This window comes from Zalophus californianus, chromosome 13 (genome assembly GCF_009762305.2).
Source record: "Zalophus californianus isolate mZalCal1 chromosome 13, mZalCal1.pri.v2, whole genome shotgun sequence".
In the NCBI taxonomy this organism is placed as follows: Eukaryota; Metazoa; Chordata; class Mammalia; order Carnivora; family Otariidae; genus Zalophus; species Zalophus californianus.
In genome coordinates, this window is record NC_045607.1 from 17,628,874 (window position 1) to 17,646,801 (window position 17,928).

The window sequence follows — 17,928 nt, forward strand, 5'->3', positions numbered from 1 at the left end:
GGTCAAGGGGAGGCGGCAGACTTGGGTTCTCATCCGAGCGCTACCAATAATTCTCTCTTGGATGTTGGGCAAGCCTCTGAGGACCCCTGCTCTTCAGTTTCTTCGTCTCTAAACTTTTCATAAAATCTACTTCAATACAAAGATGGTTGGGAAGAATGCAACATATTTACTGTTTATTACTCCATTAAGGTTAAGTCACGTGCCCAAGGTCACATGGCTAGTAATGTAGCTCCCTACCTTCTTGCTGTGTGACCTTGAGCAAGTCACTTAACATCTCTGTGCCTCCCCTTCCTCATCTGTAAAATGGAGAAGGTAATTGTTATCTCTTTATGGAATTGTTGTGAGGACTAAAATGCATTACCTCACAACTTATATGAGTATCTGTAAAGTGCTTCTGAACAGCACTTTTTGAAGCACAGTTGAAATACAATATAATATTAGTTTCAGATGTACATCATGGGGATTCGACATTTATATACATTATGAAATGCTCACCACAATAGGTGTAGTTAACATCTGTCACCATACAAAGTTATTACACTGTTATTGACTGTATTTGCTATGTCATGCTTTGCAACTCCATGACTTATTTATCGCTGGAAGTTTCTTCCCCTCGATCCCCTTCTCCTATTTCACCTGGCCCTCCGTCTCCCCTCCCCTCTGGCAACCACCAGTTTGTTCTCTGTATTTATGACTCTGTTTCCGTTTTATTTTGTTTGTTTTGATTTTTAGATTCCACAGATAAGGCAAATCATTTGGTATTTTTCTTTCTTTGACTACTTTCACCAAGCGTAAGACACTCTAGATCCATCCATGTTGCTGCAAATGGCAGGATTTAAAATTTTTTTTTTTTTTTATAGCGGAGTAATATCCCATTGTGTATATATGTCACATCTTCTTTATCCATTTGTCTGTGGATTGACACGGGGCTGCTTCCGTATCTCGGCTATTGTAAATAATGCTGCAACAAACATCAGGGTGCATGTATATTTTCATATTAGTGTTTTCATTTCCTTCAGGTAATATCCAGAAGTAGAATTCCTGGATCTTAGGGTGCATCCTGTTTTCCACAGTGGCTGCACCAATTTACATTCCCACCAACAGTGCACTAAGGTTCCCTTTCCTCTACTTCTTCGTCAACGCCTGCTCTTTCTGTCTTTTTGATACTAGCCATTCTCACAGGTTTGAGGGGATATCTAGTTGTGGTTTTGATTTGCATTTATTTAGTGATGTTAAATGTCTTTTCCTGTGTCTGATGGTCACTTACCAGCATCTTCTTAGGGAATATGTCTATTCAGGTCCTCTGGCCATTTTTTAATTGGATTGTTTGTTGGGTTTTTTTGGGTGTTGATATATCCAGTAAGGGGTTAATATCCAAAAGATATGAGGAATTCTGGAAGTTGTAAATAGGTTATAATGGGTGGGACTTTGCTGTGAGCTCTTGAAGCCCATCCAAATGCTGGTAAACAGGACAAAAGAGAAAATAAAATCCAGGTCTCCTAAAACCAACTGCAGTGTCAATGCGTTTTGGAAATTGCCTATTAAGGATGCAAATGAGAAGTTACCCACACTTGTTAGAAGCACTATAAACAAAACAATGAAAGCCATTAGCAGGTACTTGTGAGAAAGTTGGTGGAGAGAAGTGGCAAGACTTGAATTAAGCAAGGAAAACAAACCTTTGCTCAAGGAGACCTTCCGAATTTGCTCAGAGCTCCATGACCTCTCTGAATTTCCTGGGTAGGGGCATGTGTAATAAACCTCTCCACAGCCAGGACAGTCCCAGCAGCCAACTCTTATGAAGTGCCTCCTTCGGGCCATGACTGTGCAAAGTGCTTTGATTACAATAGGCTATTTAATTCTCATAACTCTACAAGGGAGGCACTATGATGATCCCCAGTTACCATCAAGAAAACCAGGCATGTGGTGGCTCTGTGACTTGCCCAAGGTCACACAGCTGGTAAATGGAGGCTTTAGGGTTTCCACCCAGGCTGTGTGGCTCTAGTATGTGTCACTCCTGGCCTCTGGCCACTTCTAGTGCTATGTGATCTTAAGCAAGTCACTAAACTTCTCTGAGCCTTCCCTTTCAAGTGGACTCAGATGGGATTGTGAGGATGAGTGAAATAATGCATGCACGGGGCTAGGGCATGTAAGCACCCAGGAAATGGTAGTTACAGCTAGTCGAAGAGGTATAAAACCATCTAATTTCATCATTCAGTGACTGTACTGTGGGTCTTGGCTACCATCTCTAGCACCTGGAACAGTGCCTGGCACATAGGTGCTCAAGTAATCATTGTTAAATGATGTTCCTCAATTAACGTGGCTAAAGAAGTTGTTTCTGGTCTAGTTTTTCCAGCTGTAATTCCAGCTTTCTCCCTTTTCCTGAATTAGGGCCCATGGCTTCAGCTTCTGGAATTTTGACAATGTTGTTCCTTTTGCCTCTCCTCTCCTCCTCCCTGGTACCATCAAGCCCTGCCCCCTTGCCTGTGGCCATTTAGCTTAGACAGCTCTGTTTCATCCTCCAGACTCAGTGTAGATAGAACCTTCTCCAACAAGTCTTCTCTGAGCCCCGTGGGGTGCAGGAGTGAGGTGTGCAGTTGCCCCGGAGCTGGGTAGTAGAATACTATCCTCACCCTTTCAAGTGGACGCTACTTAAATATTGGCTCGGTATTTATCAAGGGGGGTTAGGGCATGCAAAGAAAGGACTTTCTTTTCTTGTTTTATTTTGGTTTGTATTTTTTCATTTCTACCCACAAGACCCTCGTCCAAGGGAGAGGCCCATTTGCCTGTAGGCTTGAATTCCAGCTTATCCCGTTGAAATCTGGACACCTCTTGCAGACTGGACCTGTAGCTAGCTGCCCTGATCTCCAGCCCCTAGTCAGGCCAAGGTCTGCACAACTGAGTAAAGTACCTTGCTCTGGGGTCGCACAGCTAGCATCACCCCCGCCTCCGCCGCCCCGAGCTTTTCTCTGTGGTCACCCTATTGCTCTTTTGACTTACCTGCTTTCCTGTGTGGTCCTCATCACACTGTGAGCGCCTCTTGGTCAGGGACTAGGTGATAGTCACCTGTGGATCCCCTTTGTCACTCCCCACTATTTGGCTCCAGAACTTCCTCAAAACGGTATTTGTTGAATTAAGGAATTCATCTACCTAGGATTTCTTGTACCTACTCTGTGCCTGGTCTTTTGTGGGATGCTGAGAATGCAAAGAGGGTTGAGTACAAGTCTTTGCCCACCCAGGACAGAGGGAACACAGAGGAGGACACTGAGGACAGGCGGCCAAGCCTTACTTGGTCCCAATTGATGTTGATAGAGCACAGGTACCAGTGTGGTAGAGAGAGGCAGGTGAATTTGAGAGAGGTGGAGAAGGTCATTGGAAAGTAAGCTGAAGCATTTAAAATGAATCTTAGAGGTGAGGGAGCAGCACCTCCCTGGAAGACCTGGGTAGGTTACCTAGCAACCAAGTTTGTATCATTTGTATAGTGCGTTTATACTGCATCCTGTGCATTCTTCTATGAGCACTTAGTATTATCCACATAAATCCAACCTATAAAAAGAACAAACAGGTAATAGAAAGATAAGATGACCAGAGCCATTTGTAAGGAGAGAAACAGAAAGGGAGGAAATGGTTTCAGGAGCCTGACATGGGGGAGTTGCTCAATGTGAGATAAATTGAGTTCTCTGCTTCTTGGCAACTGAAGTAAACAGGAAAAAAAAAAAACAAAAACAAAAACAAACCGAGGGTGGATTATGTAGTTGTCCTGGCTTGACAAAAGGAAGGTTGTGGTTTTTGTTGTTTTGTTCTGTTTTGTTTGTTTTAAGGGGCAAACACCTTTTCCTGACATAATATGCTAAGAGAGATGTTCCCTGTATATTTTTAAATAAATTGTGATCAAATCCATTAATATTTTTGAAGTTTCAAGTATTTCTCAGATCTTTCAGAGCAGGAACCTGAGGCCCAGCAGGGTCTCACAGCCATTTCAGAGGTGAAATTGGGACAGGAGATATCCCATGCTTCTCTCTTCAAATGTGGATGTATTTAATGTATTTAAATGTAATTTAATTTAAAATGTAATGAAAATGTATTTAAAAACATGGGCTCAAAGAGCACGTCTAGCTTCACACAGTCCTTACCAGAATATCTTTTTAATGTCATTTTTATGTGATTTTAGGAGGGAGAGGAGATAAATACATGCGTTTGATATTCACGGTGAACTGGAAGCCGCTCACTTTCACGGTACAGGCTTTGCATGCTCTCTAGTAGTGGAAACCACTGACCTCTGGAAGGAAGACGCTGATCTGAATTTTGACCTCAGTATCTAGTTGCAGAGGTGTGAGAGGCATCAGGGCCTTGTTTTGTTGTGGTTTCTGACTTTTAGGCTGGGGCCTTCATTCTTTCCCCCTCTGACTTCCACATGCCACGTTCTTGTCAAACTACAACCTCATGCCCCCAGCTGCCTGATATATTTTGCAAAAGCTCAGGTGTAAGACATATTTATGGGCAGTTGATGGAAGCACACAGAAGTTCATCCATTCGTTCAGAGAGGCTTTTTTTTTTTTTTTTTTCAGTGTGGGCTCTGTGAAACGTTAGTCCCATATGCAACTGAAAGGCAAAAAAGGGCAACTCAGTGGTCTAGCCCACATAGGAAAAGTCTGTACTCTAGAACTGCCTTTAAGGTTCACCATGCACCTAGGGATGGTAAAGGCTCTGACAAGTCCTGCAGTGGTGAAGCATCACATGTCACTGGTTCTAAAGTGACCACATTTTCTGTTTTCAAATCTCTGAAACTAGGATACATTTTATGATCGATGCTTTGACAGAGTTAGAAAAAATGTTTTTCTTTCTTAGTGTTAGGTAAAATGCTAATGTTTCTTAGAAGTGTTAAGGTCTTAGAATAGATACATTGTTATATAATTTAAACAGAATTCCCCATGGAATTCTCTTTCCTTTCCTTTCTTTTTCTTATTTCTTCTTTTCTAAAGAATACCCTTGGGTACCTTACATTCAAAATGGATTTTCTAGAAACTAAAATTTTCCCTTGAGTGAAACCTTCAGTCGGAGACCACTCTGAGAACAGTCTTACTAATCTTTATCTTGTTTAATGTTGGGACGAGCCTGAGGGCCTTCATGAGAAAGAACCCCCCCCCCACCCCCGCCCCATGGCATTGGTTAGAAGGGTTTGTGGGGTTGAGGATCTTAGCTTCTGGGCCACAGAGAGTCGTGGTCCTGACAGCCCCAGGGTGGGATTCGTCACGGTGTCAGATTCAATAAAGCTGGAAAAGCACATGTTGCTCTCTTGCCTTGGTGGTAAGATACTCAGATTCATCCCTGACATTGGTCCAAGTCTACATGGTGTGCAGTTCTTTGAGCTCTTCTTACCTGACTTTTCTCTGTTTTTAATTTTTTTCCCTAGGATTTGATTCTTTTTCCTATTGAAAAAAAAAAGAGTTTCTAGTCTATGCTTTCCAATATATAATTTCTGGTTCCATAAAACAATGAGGAATGAATGAATAACCAAGCAAGTAAATACGTGAATAAACAAATACTCTGCTTTGAGAATCTGTGTAAATGCCATATCTCTTTAAGGTCCTGGTTTCTTCTCTTGAAAGACAAGCAGATTGGAAATAGTCATTTGCGCTGAAGAAGAGTGAGTGCTAGATTTGGATTGGGAAGGTCTAGGTCAAGGTGCTGGTTTTTCCAAAGTGCTCGTGTGATCTTGGTCGAGGAATTTTTAAGTGCCAAGCCTTGGAGTCCTTGGTGGCAGTGTCAGAATGAAACTCCCCATCCGTGATGTTGCTCTAAGGGTTAAATAAAACATGCTCTTGGCTAAACACGTATAGGTTTTATGGTGCAATCTCTAAAGGCCCATCTAGTTCTAGTAGTCTCTATAATGTGATAGGTGTGTTAAGGGTAACACATTCATTGCCTTCAGCTAAAATGCCCAGTTTGTATCTTTGTACTTATTTTATGTTTTTCATTTTGGCATATGTATAAATATAGTTTCATGCAGATCTTGGCTGGTTTCCTGTGAGCCTACACGCTTTAGAATTTCTGTAAGAAAATCTCCCAGACGACAGAATGTTCTAAAGAAACTGTATAATTATGTCACATTGTAAAAAAAAAAAAAAAAAAAAAAGAACAGAAACCAACAACTAAACAGATCTTTGCATAAATCATCCATCTTGTGCCCTGAGGTGTCTTGGGGGAGAGGGTTCCTCATGTTTCAAAACTCAGAGGATCATTTACCTCTGAGTCCCTATGTTTTTATGAGTCCCTTTTTTTTTACTCTTCCCTGCATCTCTGAGTGTCTTATAAGCATACCCCAGGCCTTTTATCTCCCCTCTTTCCTCTCCTGCTCAACCATTATCCTTTCCTACCTCCAGACCAAAAAAAAAAAAAAAATCACTGTGAACCTACTGTTGTAATATGGCTAAAATCACACATACACACACACACACGCACACACACACTCATACACATATTCTTACACATACTTTGAAATATGAACTCCCAAGTCTATGTCCTAGCACCAGTATCAATAAGGTATATATCTTCATGGGCAAGTCACTTAACTACTCTAAACCAGTTTTCTCATCTGAAAATGGGAGCCATTTCTCCCTGTTAGGATCTTACATTAGTTTCTTAATGCTTTGACAATGAATCACCACAAACTTAGCGGTTTAAAACATCATAGATTTATTATTTACAGCTCTGGAGGTCAGAATTCCTAAAATCGAGGCATCAGGAAGACTTTAAGACCAGAGGAACAGCCTATTTCTATCCCTGTCTCTCTTGTGATTCCACATTGTATCTCCTTCTCTAACATATTTGTCTACTTCTTACGCGCTTATAAGGACCCTTATGATTACATTGAGCCCAACGCAGATAATCCAGAACAATCTTCCTATTTCAAATATCTTAACTTAAATCACTTTTGCAAAGTTCCTTTTGCCGTCTATGGTAACATATTCATAGGCTCTGCGGATTACAACACACATTTTGGGGGCACCATTATTCTACCTACTGTAAGTTGTAATAAGGAGCAAGTCAGTTTGTCTATAGAAAAAATATTCCACTAGACTGTGGAATCTTGATTGTAGGGCTGAGCTTTGCATATGTGTGTGTATGTGTTTGTATATACATATATTCATATAAATACACATATGCATGCATATGTATGTAACGTACATGTTTAATTTCTATGTAAAATTACATATGTATACGTTCATATATTTAAAATATATGAATATGTATTTCCAATGAATGACACATCAAAGTTCCCAGTTATGTAGTTTGAATAATAATAATGATAATGATAATGATAATAATAATAAAGAGTCAAAGAAGGGCCACTCTGTTGATTTTAAGAAATCTGGATTTAGAGAGAACTCCACAAGTAGAATTTGAGAAGCACTGGAAATGATTTTACTCTCTCTGGTAAATGCAAATGGGCTAACAGTTAAATAATCATAGAGTAATATATGACCATAATAACATTACTAATCATCAGCAGCAACGTGGAAATGGCACCGTGTGTAACACATTGTCTACTATATGATACGTGCGATGTTGTCCTTTATGTAAATTATCTCTATTCTCACATCAGCCCTGTGATCAGGATAACTATTATTCCCATTTAATAGATTGTGACACTGAGGCCTAGAGAAGTTAACGGATTGGATCAGGGTCATCTGGCTGGTAGGGGCCATAGCCTCTCTTTAAACCCAGGTTTAATTAGATCCAAACTCCTGAGCTCGACACCTTTGTCTTCCTTAAGTAAGGGGGCATGAAATCTCAATAAATTCATTAAAGTAGAAATTATACAAGCTATATTCTGCTACCAGATTGCAGTAATAGTACGTATTGTTGGCAATCTAGCTAGCAGATGAATGTCTCCACTTGAGAACTAAAAAACAAAAACAAAAACAAAACTAAGTAACACTTGGGGGCGCCTGGGTGGCTCAGTTGGTTAAGCCACTGCCTTCGGCTCAGGTCATGATCCTGGAGTCCCGGGATCGAGTCCCGCATCGGGCTCCCTGCTCGGCAGGGAGTCTGCTTCTCCCTCTGACCCTCTCCCCTCTCATGTGCTCTCTCTCTCTCATTCTTTCTCTCAAATAAATAAATAATATCTTAAAAAAAAAAAACTAAATAGCACTTGGGTGGAAGAAAAAAAATCGAACTCAAATGACCACTTCTTTAAAAATGAGTAGGCGCAAGAAGGCTGCATATCAAATTCGTGGAATATGGGAAAAGCAGTCAGAAGCTGCATGTCATTTACTAAGAAGCAAGACAGATTGAAAATAAACAAATAAAGCATTCAAGTCAAGAAGCCAGAAAAAGAATTATAAAGCAAAGTCAAAGAAAGCAGCAGGAAGGAATTAATACAAATAAAAGCTGAAATAAATGAAATAGAAAAAAGAGAGAAAGCCTCATCAATAAAATGCAAAAGCCTGTTCAAATGAAAGAGAGAGAGAGAGAACACAAATAAACATATTAAGAATGAGCTAGGGACATAACCATAGAAGCACAGAAGATAAAACAAATTTAATGAGAATACTGTGTACAACTTTATACCAATAAATTTGAAAGTCTTGATAAAATGCATTATTTTCTTAGAAAATATAAATTACCAAGTTTGAGTCATGATGGTGTAGAAAATCTAAACAGACAGATAACATAAAATAAACTGATCAGAGAGCTAACTATCTACAATAGAAAAGAAGACATGAGCTCAGGGGATTTATAGGCTGGTCCTGTCAAATCATTAATGAATGCATAACCACTATCTTGTACAAACTGAACAGAGAAAGAAAATAAAAGGGCAGTTTTCTAATTTATTCCAAAATCCTAGCAAAGTCCTCATACCCAAACTTGGCAAATATATATACTCATCCATTTAGAAAAATCTGGTAGGTGTATTAGAACTGATGAGCTTCTTATGTGGTAGGATGAAAAATCAAGTTACAGAAGTCGGTCATAGCTTTCCTCAATATCAGCAATAACTAACTAAAAAACATAAGGGAAAACCTAAGCGAGAAACTGATCCTTTTCCTGACATGGAAAAGATTATAATAATAGCAGCTATCACCAAATTCCAGACATAACTCATTTAATCCTTGCAGTGGCTCTATGAGGTGGGAACTTCCTTTTAGGTAAGCAAAGGAAGTACAGAGAGGTTAAGCATTTTGTCCAAGGCCACACAGCCAATAGGAGACGGAATCAGGATTCGGCGTCTGGTGGTCTGGATCCAAAATGCATGTCTGTAACCTCTGGAGCATCATATGTTGCATAAATACCTGTGAATAAGCCCTGACATGATACGTGCAAGACTTTTCTGACCCAAAGTCTAAAACTTCATTGAAGGTTTTAAAGGAACACTGTCTACATGGAGCTGCAATCTATGTTTCTGAATTAGCAAACTCACAACTGTAAAGATGGTAGGATAAGGTAAGCTAGGTTGTGGTAACAAATGAAGCCTCCCAAGCCAGAAGCTTATACACAAAATTTTATTTTAAACTTTCCATGCAAAATCCATCGTGACTGAGGCTACCCTCTTCCATCCTGCAGTATGCATTTGGAACCTGTGGTCTCCACACTTGCCGTAGCAAGAGAAGAGAGGGCTTGAGAATCATACAGGATGTTTTGGGGGGCTGAGTCTGTAGCAACATATTACATCAGCACAGAGGCCATTATTCAGAATCCCATCACGTGGGATCCCACCACTGCACGGGAAGCTTGGATGCAGAGTCTACGGTGCATAATCAGGAGGAGGACCCAGTGTGGTGAATAGAAGACATCTTCTCTGCCACGGTTGGCGGCAGTGCCCAGCACAGAGTTGACTCTCAATATATATACTGAGAGTTGAGATATATATATATATATATATTTTTTAAATCTTCCCCAAAATTGGTCTACCAATTTAATGCAATACCACCCAAAACTCCACTCGGGTTTTATATGGAATTTGACAAGTCAACTCCAAAATTCATTTAAAGGGAAAAATAGTTAAGAATAGTGAGGAGATTCTGAGATAGAAAATCAGTCTTTACGATGGGGAAGAAACTTACTTTACTATATGCAAACCGTGTTATAAAGCTACAGTAATTCAAGTAGTATAGAATTATTGCAGGAATATACAGAAAACTAAGTAGGAAAAATTCCAGCCATGTATCCATGGTATACATAGTGATTTAGTATGTGACAAAATAACATTTTACATTAGCTAATGAACCGGATGGACCCTTCAGGTAATGATTACTCATTTTAAAAATAATTAAGTTAAAATAACCACTCTCACCATGGATGAAATTAAATCCATACAGATTAAACAACCAAAGATGAAAAAAACCCTATATATAACTAGAATAATATACAGAAATATGTTTTATCATCTTGTGATTTCCTAAGCATTGCATCAAATTCAGCAGCAATAAAGGACCAGGAGAGAAAGGTTATAAGAAATCAAAAGTAAGATTAAAATACAAGTACAGACTAGAAAATTTCAATATATATGGCAGGTGAAGGATAACTATCCAGAAGATATGCAGAGTATATACAAGCCAATAAGGAAAATGACAAGTATCACGATAGAAAAAATAGTCAAAGCATATGGATGGACAATCTATAGAAAAAGAAATACATATGGCTGTGACCGGAAAAGACAGTGAACCTCAGCAGTAATCAGGGAAATGCAAATCAAAACAAAAATGAGTTGGGGCGTCTGAGTGGTTCAGTTGGTTGAGCGTCCAACTCTTAATTTCAGCTCAGTCGTGATCTCAGGGTCCTGGGAGTGAGCCCCACATCTGGCTCTGAACTCAGTGTGGAGTCTACTTGGGATCCTCTCTTTCCCTCTCCCTTTGCCCCTCCCCCACCTCAAATAAATAAATAAATAACATCTTTTTCAAATTAGTTATTTTTTCCCATCCCAGATTGGCAATAATGAATATGAAAGATATGGGGAAATGGGCTCTCTCATTCATTAGTGATAAGATTGTAAACTGGTAGAGCCTCTATAGATAGCCATTTAGTAGATCTACCAACATTTTTTAATTCACGAACCACTGACCCCGCAATCCCTCTTCTAAGATTTTTTTTATAGAAACACATACATGTGCACAATGATATATGTTCAAAGATCTTCATTATGACCATTTGCAATAATAAACAGCTTATAAAAAACCAAAATGCCCGTCAGTAAAGATCAGCTAAAAGCATTATGGTACATTTATACTGTGCAATGCCAAATAACCATCAGAAAGATAGATATATATAAATACTGATTTGAAGAGATCTCTAAGAAATAGTATTAAGTACAAATGCATATCTTATAACAATGTATGGTGTACTTATGAGTTTATTATGAAAATGTATATATGTGTAATATAATTTTTATTATATACATGATATTGTACTTCTAAATGCATTGAAAAAAGCCTAGAAGAATATATAATAGTTAACCATGATGACTACTGAAATAGGAAGTAAGAATATATGTGGAGGGGGCGCCTGGATGGCTCAGATGGTTAAGCATCTGCCTTTGGCTCGGGTCGTGATCCCAGGGTCCTGGGATTGAGTCCCACACTGGGCTCCCTGCTTGGCGGGGAGGCTGCTTCTCCCTCTCCTTTTACTGCTCCCCCTGATGTGCTCTCTCTCTTTCTCTGTCAAATAAATAAATAAAATATTAAAAAAAAGAATATATGTGGAGTGGAAAAGAAGAACTTCCATATTTCACTCTATAGACTTTGATAATGTTTAATCATTTACAACAAAAATAGGTATTCACAGGCACACACACATGTGTGTGTGTGTTTGTGTGTGTGTGTGTGTGTGTGAAGAGAGAGAGAAAGCTCTACTACAGTAAACCATTTCTCATACTTACTGGGAGCCTCCTAGGATAAATGGATGGAACTAGACTTTATTAAGAACTTACCATATACTCTGCCCATTCATACAACTCATATCATGTGTACTGCAACTTAATCAAGGGAAAGTTTAATTACATTTAACAAATGCAAAAATAAGTGGGGGATAGACTTGATGAAGTACCCAGGACAGTCCTTCTTCCAAGAACTTTCCACTGTACTTGGGCAGGAGCATGTAAGCATGCTAAAGACAATTGGTGCATCTGTGCAACACATAGGAAGTGAGAGGGGCACAGGGAAGAGTGACAACTTGCTTCATGTGTGAGATGTCCCTAGCTTTTCACGAGAGTGATCTTGGGTCAGGTTTTCAGCTCTGCCTCTTTACTTCCTGCCTTCAGTTGGGTTCCATGTCTCTGATATCAGCTACTGGTTCCTACAACCCAGGAATATTTCCATCCCAACCATCTCACAGAGCCTCTCCCTTCTTCCATATGAGTACCTGAGTATCTCTGCAGTCAAATTCAATAGATGTTTCACTCCACCTCCTTGAGAAAAGGCAAATAAGAGACTGCCTGCTTTCTACTGCCTCCAACTGGCACAGACTAACCAGGGCCATGTTATGCAAATAGAAACAACTGGATTTGGAGAAGAGTAGAAAAGAGTGCCTTTGTTGCTAAACAGACCTGAATTTGAAAGCCACTTTGCCACTCGCTCACGTTGTGACATGTTTTATACTTCCTGGCTCCTCATTTTGATTCTGGGTAAAGCAAGAATGATATTACTTGTTTTCATGGTTAGAAAATAAATATACAAAGTACCTACAGAAAGTATATGCTCAGTATATAGAAACACCACCATTGCCACCATTATTGTAATTATTTTGTGAACTACCTTGCAATTCTTGTTTTTGCAGCCAATGTATTATAGGACCTTGTAGCTGCCTACTGAATTAAGATATGATAGGAGTTTCTACCCCATTTTACAGATGAGGAAACTGAAGATCAAATAAATTAAATGGCTTTCTGGGGTTCACATAGGTCCAAAGGAGCAAAGATGACATTTATACCTGTTTTTCCAGCTGAGCAGCCTATTCTCTTGTGTGTCTTATCTATTATGTGTACCCTATTCCCAGTGCCTAGCAAAGGATCATGAACAGGTAGACCCTAAAAGAATTCTAGTTTCTGGATTGATTTTTTCAGGGGTTGAGACCTCTGTTTCCTTCCCCAGGCCTAAGAGATACCTTCCACTGCGAACATCTCCAAATTGCAAATATTATTTCAACACCCCATTCAGATGCCTGTTTGGTGCTTAGAGGAGATCTGTTTGGTCCCTGCCTCAGAGGCATGTTAAGTGCCCTTCTGCTGTTAAAATTGGGTAGTTAGAGGCCAACAGAGGCTGCTAACATTGCTAATTGAGCAGAAGCAATGGCTGCAGCTCTGTGAGCTGTCCGTGGTCCTGGAAGGATCACCTCTGAGTTACAAGGACAATAACAACCTTGTTTTTGCTACAGTCTTCAACCTTGGTCGACAGATACACTGGGAATAGATTCTGGTTCGAGAAACTAGTTGATAATTCCCTGTGAATTGGTCTGTCATGCTTTTCAAAGTCGGTGTGTTCATGGAAAACAGTTTTTAAATTTGCTTTGTGCGTAGATGTGCACTCTGGTTTCCCCCTCGACTCCTCCAAAATGTCACAAATGACTTTCCCTGAATTTACTAATTTGCAGGATTAATGTGCTTCTCTCTAGACACCTGTGCCCTAGATAGATTCCAGCCAGAATAGCTGTCTCCATTCCTAAACTCTGACCTGTTTTGCAGGCAAAGGAGGCCCTGGTTTTAGGTCACCCACAGTGGGGGCATCCAACATGCGGAGCTAACTCTCGGCTCTGTTTTATCATGCAGTTGTGTGGAGGAGTACAAGCTGGCTCCTGATGGAAAATCCTGCCTAATGCTCTCAGATGTCTGCGAGGGCCCCAAATGCCTCAAACCTGACTCCAAATTCAACGACACCCTCTTTGGAGAGATGCTACATGGTTACAACAACCGGACCCAGCATGTGAACCAAGGCCAAGTCTTCCAGATGACCTTTAGGTATGGGGCAGACACTTGCACTTCACTGGTCAAATCAGCAACCCAAAATCTGGGCAGGGGGAGGAAGCCATGGGCACCATGGAGTTGAGTTCTTTTAGACTGGCCAGCATCTCCCCAGGCTTACTGATGCCTATCCAGAGAAGTGTTAGAAGTCAGCAAAATTCATTCCATGAGGTTCGTTTTCCACTGACCTAGTCCTTATTCATAGTACTCTTCCATTTTTCTAACTCTATCCACATTTTTTTAAAATCAGTCTTAAATCATCCTGTAAGTATTGTTAATGGAATTTTAAAATGTTTAAATTAATCTTTCAGTCTATTAAAAATTAAGTATCCTATGTAGGCTATTCAAGCAGTTCAAAAATAAAGACATTTAATGAAGTAGAAAATAAAATTCCCATCACCCAGAAATACCCAGAATTAACATTTTCTTGAACATTCTTAAAGTGCCTCTCTCTCCCTCTTTGTCTATCTGCATGCACGTGTGCATGCGCACACACACACACTCACACTCATGCCACATCTCAGTAAAGCTGTTTAGAAATTGCTGTTTTTTTCACAACAGTATCTCAAAGACCTCGTTCTCTGTTAATAAATATAGAGGTATCTGCAAAATTAAAAGATAAGGCTACTCTCATATGAGAGCAGACAGAATGGGGACTGGGTTGGCCAAATTATATAAAGATTAAACATGAAGTCTCATTATGAAAGCCTCCCTGGGAGAGTCAAAAAAGCTGGATTTATTCATGCCTTAAAATCTGAAGAACCATAAGATGGTAGAGTGGGAAGAATTGTTCCCTGTATAAGAAATGCCTATCTTAAAAATAAATAAATAAACTGTACTTTTAGACAGTTTCGCAGGAAAATGTAATAGGGTATTATCACAAAGCAGGGTGCACCCCAGCATTTGAGGTCATGTCAACAAATCCAGAACTGCAAAGGAATATCACTATTCTAATCATCATCATCCCCATTCCATCACCTAATTAATATAGTGGTGTTTATAATAGGAGTGGTAATAATGACCAGTATTTATTAAGAATTAGTCTATGTCAGACTCTTTACCAAGTATTTTTAGTAATAATAATGATGATGATGATGATGATGACATTAATTCAGCACAAGCTGAGGGCATTCTAAGCACTTGCCATCTACTAATTTGTGTGATCCTCACAATAGCCCTGGGAAGCACAAGCTATTGTCATCCCCTGTATACAGATGAGAAATGGAAATGTGAAGTGACTCTCCCAAATCTCCCTTCTAGGAAGTGGGAGAGCCAGAGTAATTGCATTTTATTTTCATTATTAAAACCCTTAGAGGCACTATGGCCTCTGTTTTATAGCTGAGAAGTCAACACCAGAGGTAAAATGACTTTCCCAAGGTCACCATCTAGTAAAAGGCTGAGTAAAGAATCAGGTGTAAATCTGGCTAACTCCCAAGCCTTGCTCTTGTATCTTAAGCCAGCATACCTCATTAATTCATAGAACAAGAATGGAAATGTGAATTCTCTGAAACCATTCACCTATGTAGTATCACATGCTGCTTGAGCATTGACTGTGTCCCAGGAACCATGCTGGTTCCTTGAGATACAATGAAAAATGAGATAAAAGTGGCCCAAGAATCTGCTGCTTAAGTGTAGTGTGTGTCTGTGTGTGTGTGTGTGTGTGTGTGTATAAACTTATGTAGTTATTTAATTTGTGGTAGGAACTATGCAATAAAGGAACACTGTTGTTCCAAGATAGCAATTAACAGTGGGATCTAATTCAGTTGGAGCAGAGTAGTAGGTGTGCATCTACTGGATTAGAAAGCAATAACAAGACTTTGGAGTCAGCTTTTCAGATGAAGTGTTATTTAACTAATACCTGGAAGATGAGTGGAACTTCACATCGGGAAAGGTGTCAAGCAGAAACAGATGTTCTAAGAAGAAAAAGGACGTGTTCAGCTTTAAGAAATGCAGAAGTCTGCTGTGGTTTTGGCTGAGCAAGTAAGGGAAGAGTGGTGGGAGGTGAAGTCAGAATGGTCCATAGTGGCAGGTATTGGGGGTCTTGCAGGTCAAGTCTTTATTCTAGGAGCAAATGGGAGAACTCAAAACAGTTGAAGAAGTGGAGTATGCCATGGTTGCATTGCATTTTTCAACCCCGTGTTGGCTGCAATGGGAACTAGATGGCAATGACGGTGGCCTGGGAAGGTGTGGGAATGGGAGCACAGTTGGGTACGTGAAAGTGGCTTCAGTCAGGATGATGGGAACAGTTTGGAGAGAAAGGGGGATTTTGTAAGGTAGTCGTGAGGCATGGCTCACAAGGCCAGTAAGCATGGTAGGCAGAGGGTAAGGTCGAGGGAGGATTTGAAGGTAATAGAAGTGACTGGTAGCTACACAGCAATTTAGTAGCAGAGTTGAGTCCTTCAAATCCCAGTGGAGTTTCCTTTCTACCACACAGATGCTTAAACAGCAGCTGAGTGCTACTTTATTGGAAAAATCTGGGAGAAACTTAAGGATAATCCTGATGAACTACTCAATACCGAGAACCACAATGCTGACTTTCTGTAGTTTTCATGCTCTATGAAACTCTGTCTTGAGCGTCATGATGGATAAAATAATGCTGTGTGGAATCCAAAAGAAAAAAAAATAAAATGTCCCTTGTTTTTGAGAGGGGAATTTATAGGCTTACACAATGACATACACAATTGACAAAAATATGTGAAAATTTAATTTGCAAAGTGGTGTTCCAGTAGTTTTTGAAGAATTTCTATGTGAAGCCTTTTGAGAAGAATTAGAAGGAATGATAAGGAGTTTCTAAAGGATGAGGCTTGTGGACTGGAGTTTGAAGTGATAGCAAAGAACAATGTCTCTTGGGAGGGATAAGAGCTGGAAGGGCATTTTCTTGTCCAGGAAGGAGTTTGTAGAAGCCTAGACACAGATAAGCAGGAGTGGGGAGTCAACAGATCAGGTCTCCAACTAGACCTGCTCCAAATCTGGCCCCACCCATGACAAGCATAGTCCTACTGCCTCCTGTTTATTTATTTTTTTAAAAAAGATTTTATTTATTTATTAGAGAGCAAGAGAGAGAACGTGAGCAGGGGCAGAGGGAGAGGGAGAAGCAGACTCCCTGCTGAGCAGGGAGCCCGACATGGGGCTCAGTCCCAGGACCCTGGGATCATGACCTGAGCCAAAGGCAGATGCTTAACCAACTGAGCCACCCAGGTGCCCCATATTGCCATCTGTTTTAAAAGAAGCGTTTTACCAGATTCTGGCCACCGTGATGGGCACATTGCATGTTTTATGTAGTTTGATTTCTCACAGCAGCTCTCAGACTGGCTGGCATGTGATAAGTGATCAGATGTACTTGTAGTTTTCATTCTCTTATGTGAAGATTAGCTTGGTCCAAAAGAAGGATCCAAACTGAGTAGTAAGATGCTAGATCCTGAAGGAGTTTCAAGGGATCCCTGATCTCATTTACGTATGGGGAAGGGACTTGGCCAAGGTCACAAAACAAGTCACTGCAGAGCTAGCTATACCCTCAGATCAGATCCCAGCACGCTTGCCTTTCTACTCCCAACAAACTGGTCATTAAGAGAGAGCATGGTGCCAGAAAGTCTGGCCTGAGAGTCCCCAGGCTCAGGCAGAGTTTTAGCCCCATCAGGAATCTTTATTCTGCCTCAAACACTCTGCTCATTGTTCCCAACCCTTCAATCTTAGGTTGTTTCTAAATAGCCAGGGTCTCTGCCTGCCCTGATTTGCTCATTGTAAAGAGTATAGTGAACAGACCACACTTTCTCTTTTGACAACAGCCTCAAGATTTAGGGAACTCCTCAGACTACCATTGTGTTTGAGTAGCCCATTTCACATAAGCTCTCTTATCCTTCGCTCCTTTAAACTTTCTTTACAATTATTTCCACCCTTAGACCATGTCACCTCCTGGAGCCACATGCTAAGGCAGTTGACTTCCCATGGTGGGAAGGTGAGTGGCTTCTGATGAATCT

At 40.3% G+C, this 17,928-nt stretch overlaps 1 protein-coding gene across 5 annotated transcripts in view; it reads left to right on the forward strand.

The window, feature by feature from the left end:
• ASTN2 (astrotactin 2) overlaps nt 1-17,928 on the forward strand; it is an 894,395-nt gene that overhangs the window by 568,159 nt on the left and 308,308 nt on the right. For all 5 annotated transcript variants that reach the window (XM_027616418.2, XM_027616419.2, XM_027616420.2 and 2 more), the window contains one exon: nt 13,760-13,948. In XM_027616418.2, coding sequence (XP_027472219.2) covers nt 13,760-13,948 — 189 coding nt within the window. The remainder of the gene's footprint in view (nt 1-13,759; nt 13,949-17,928) is intronic.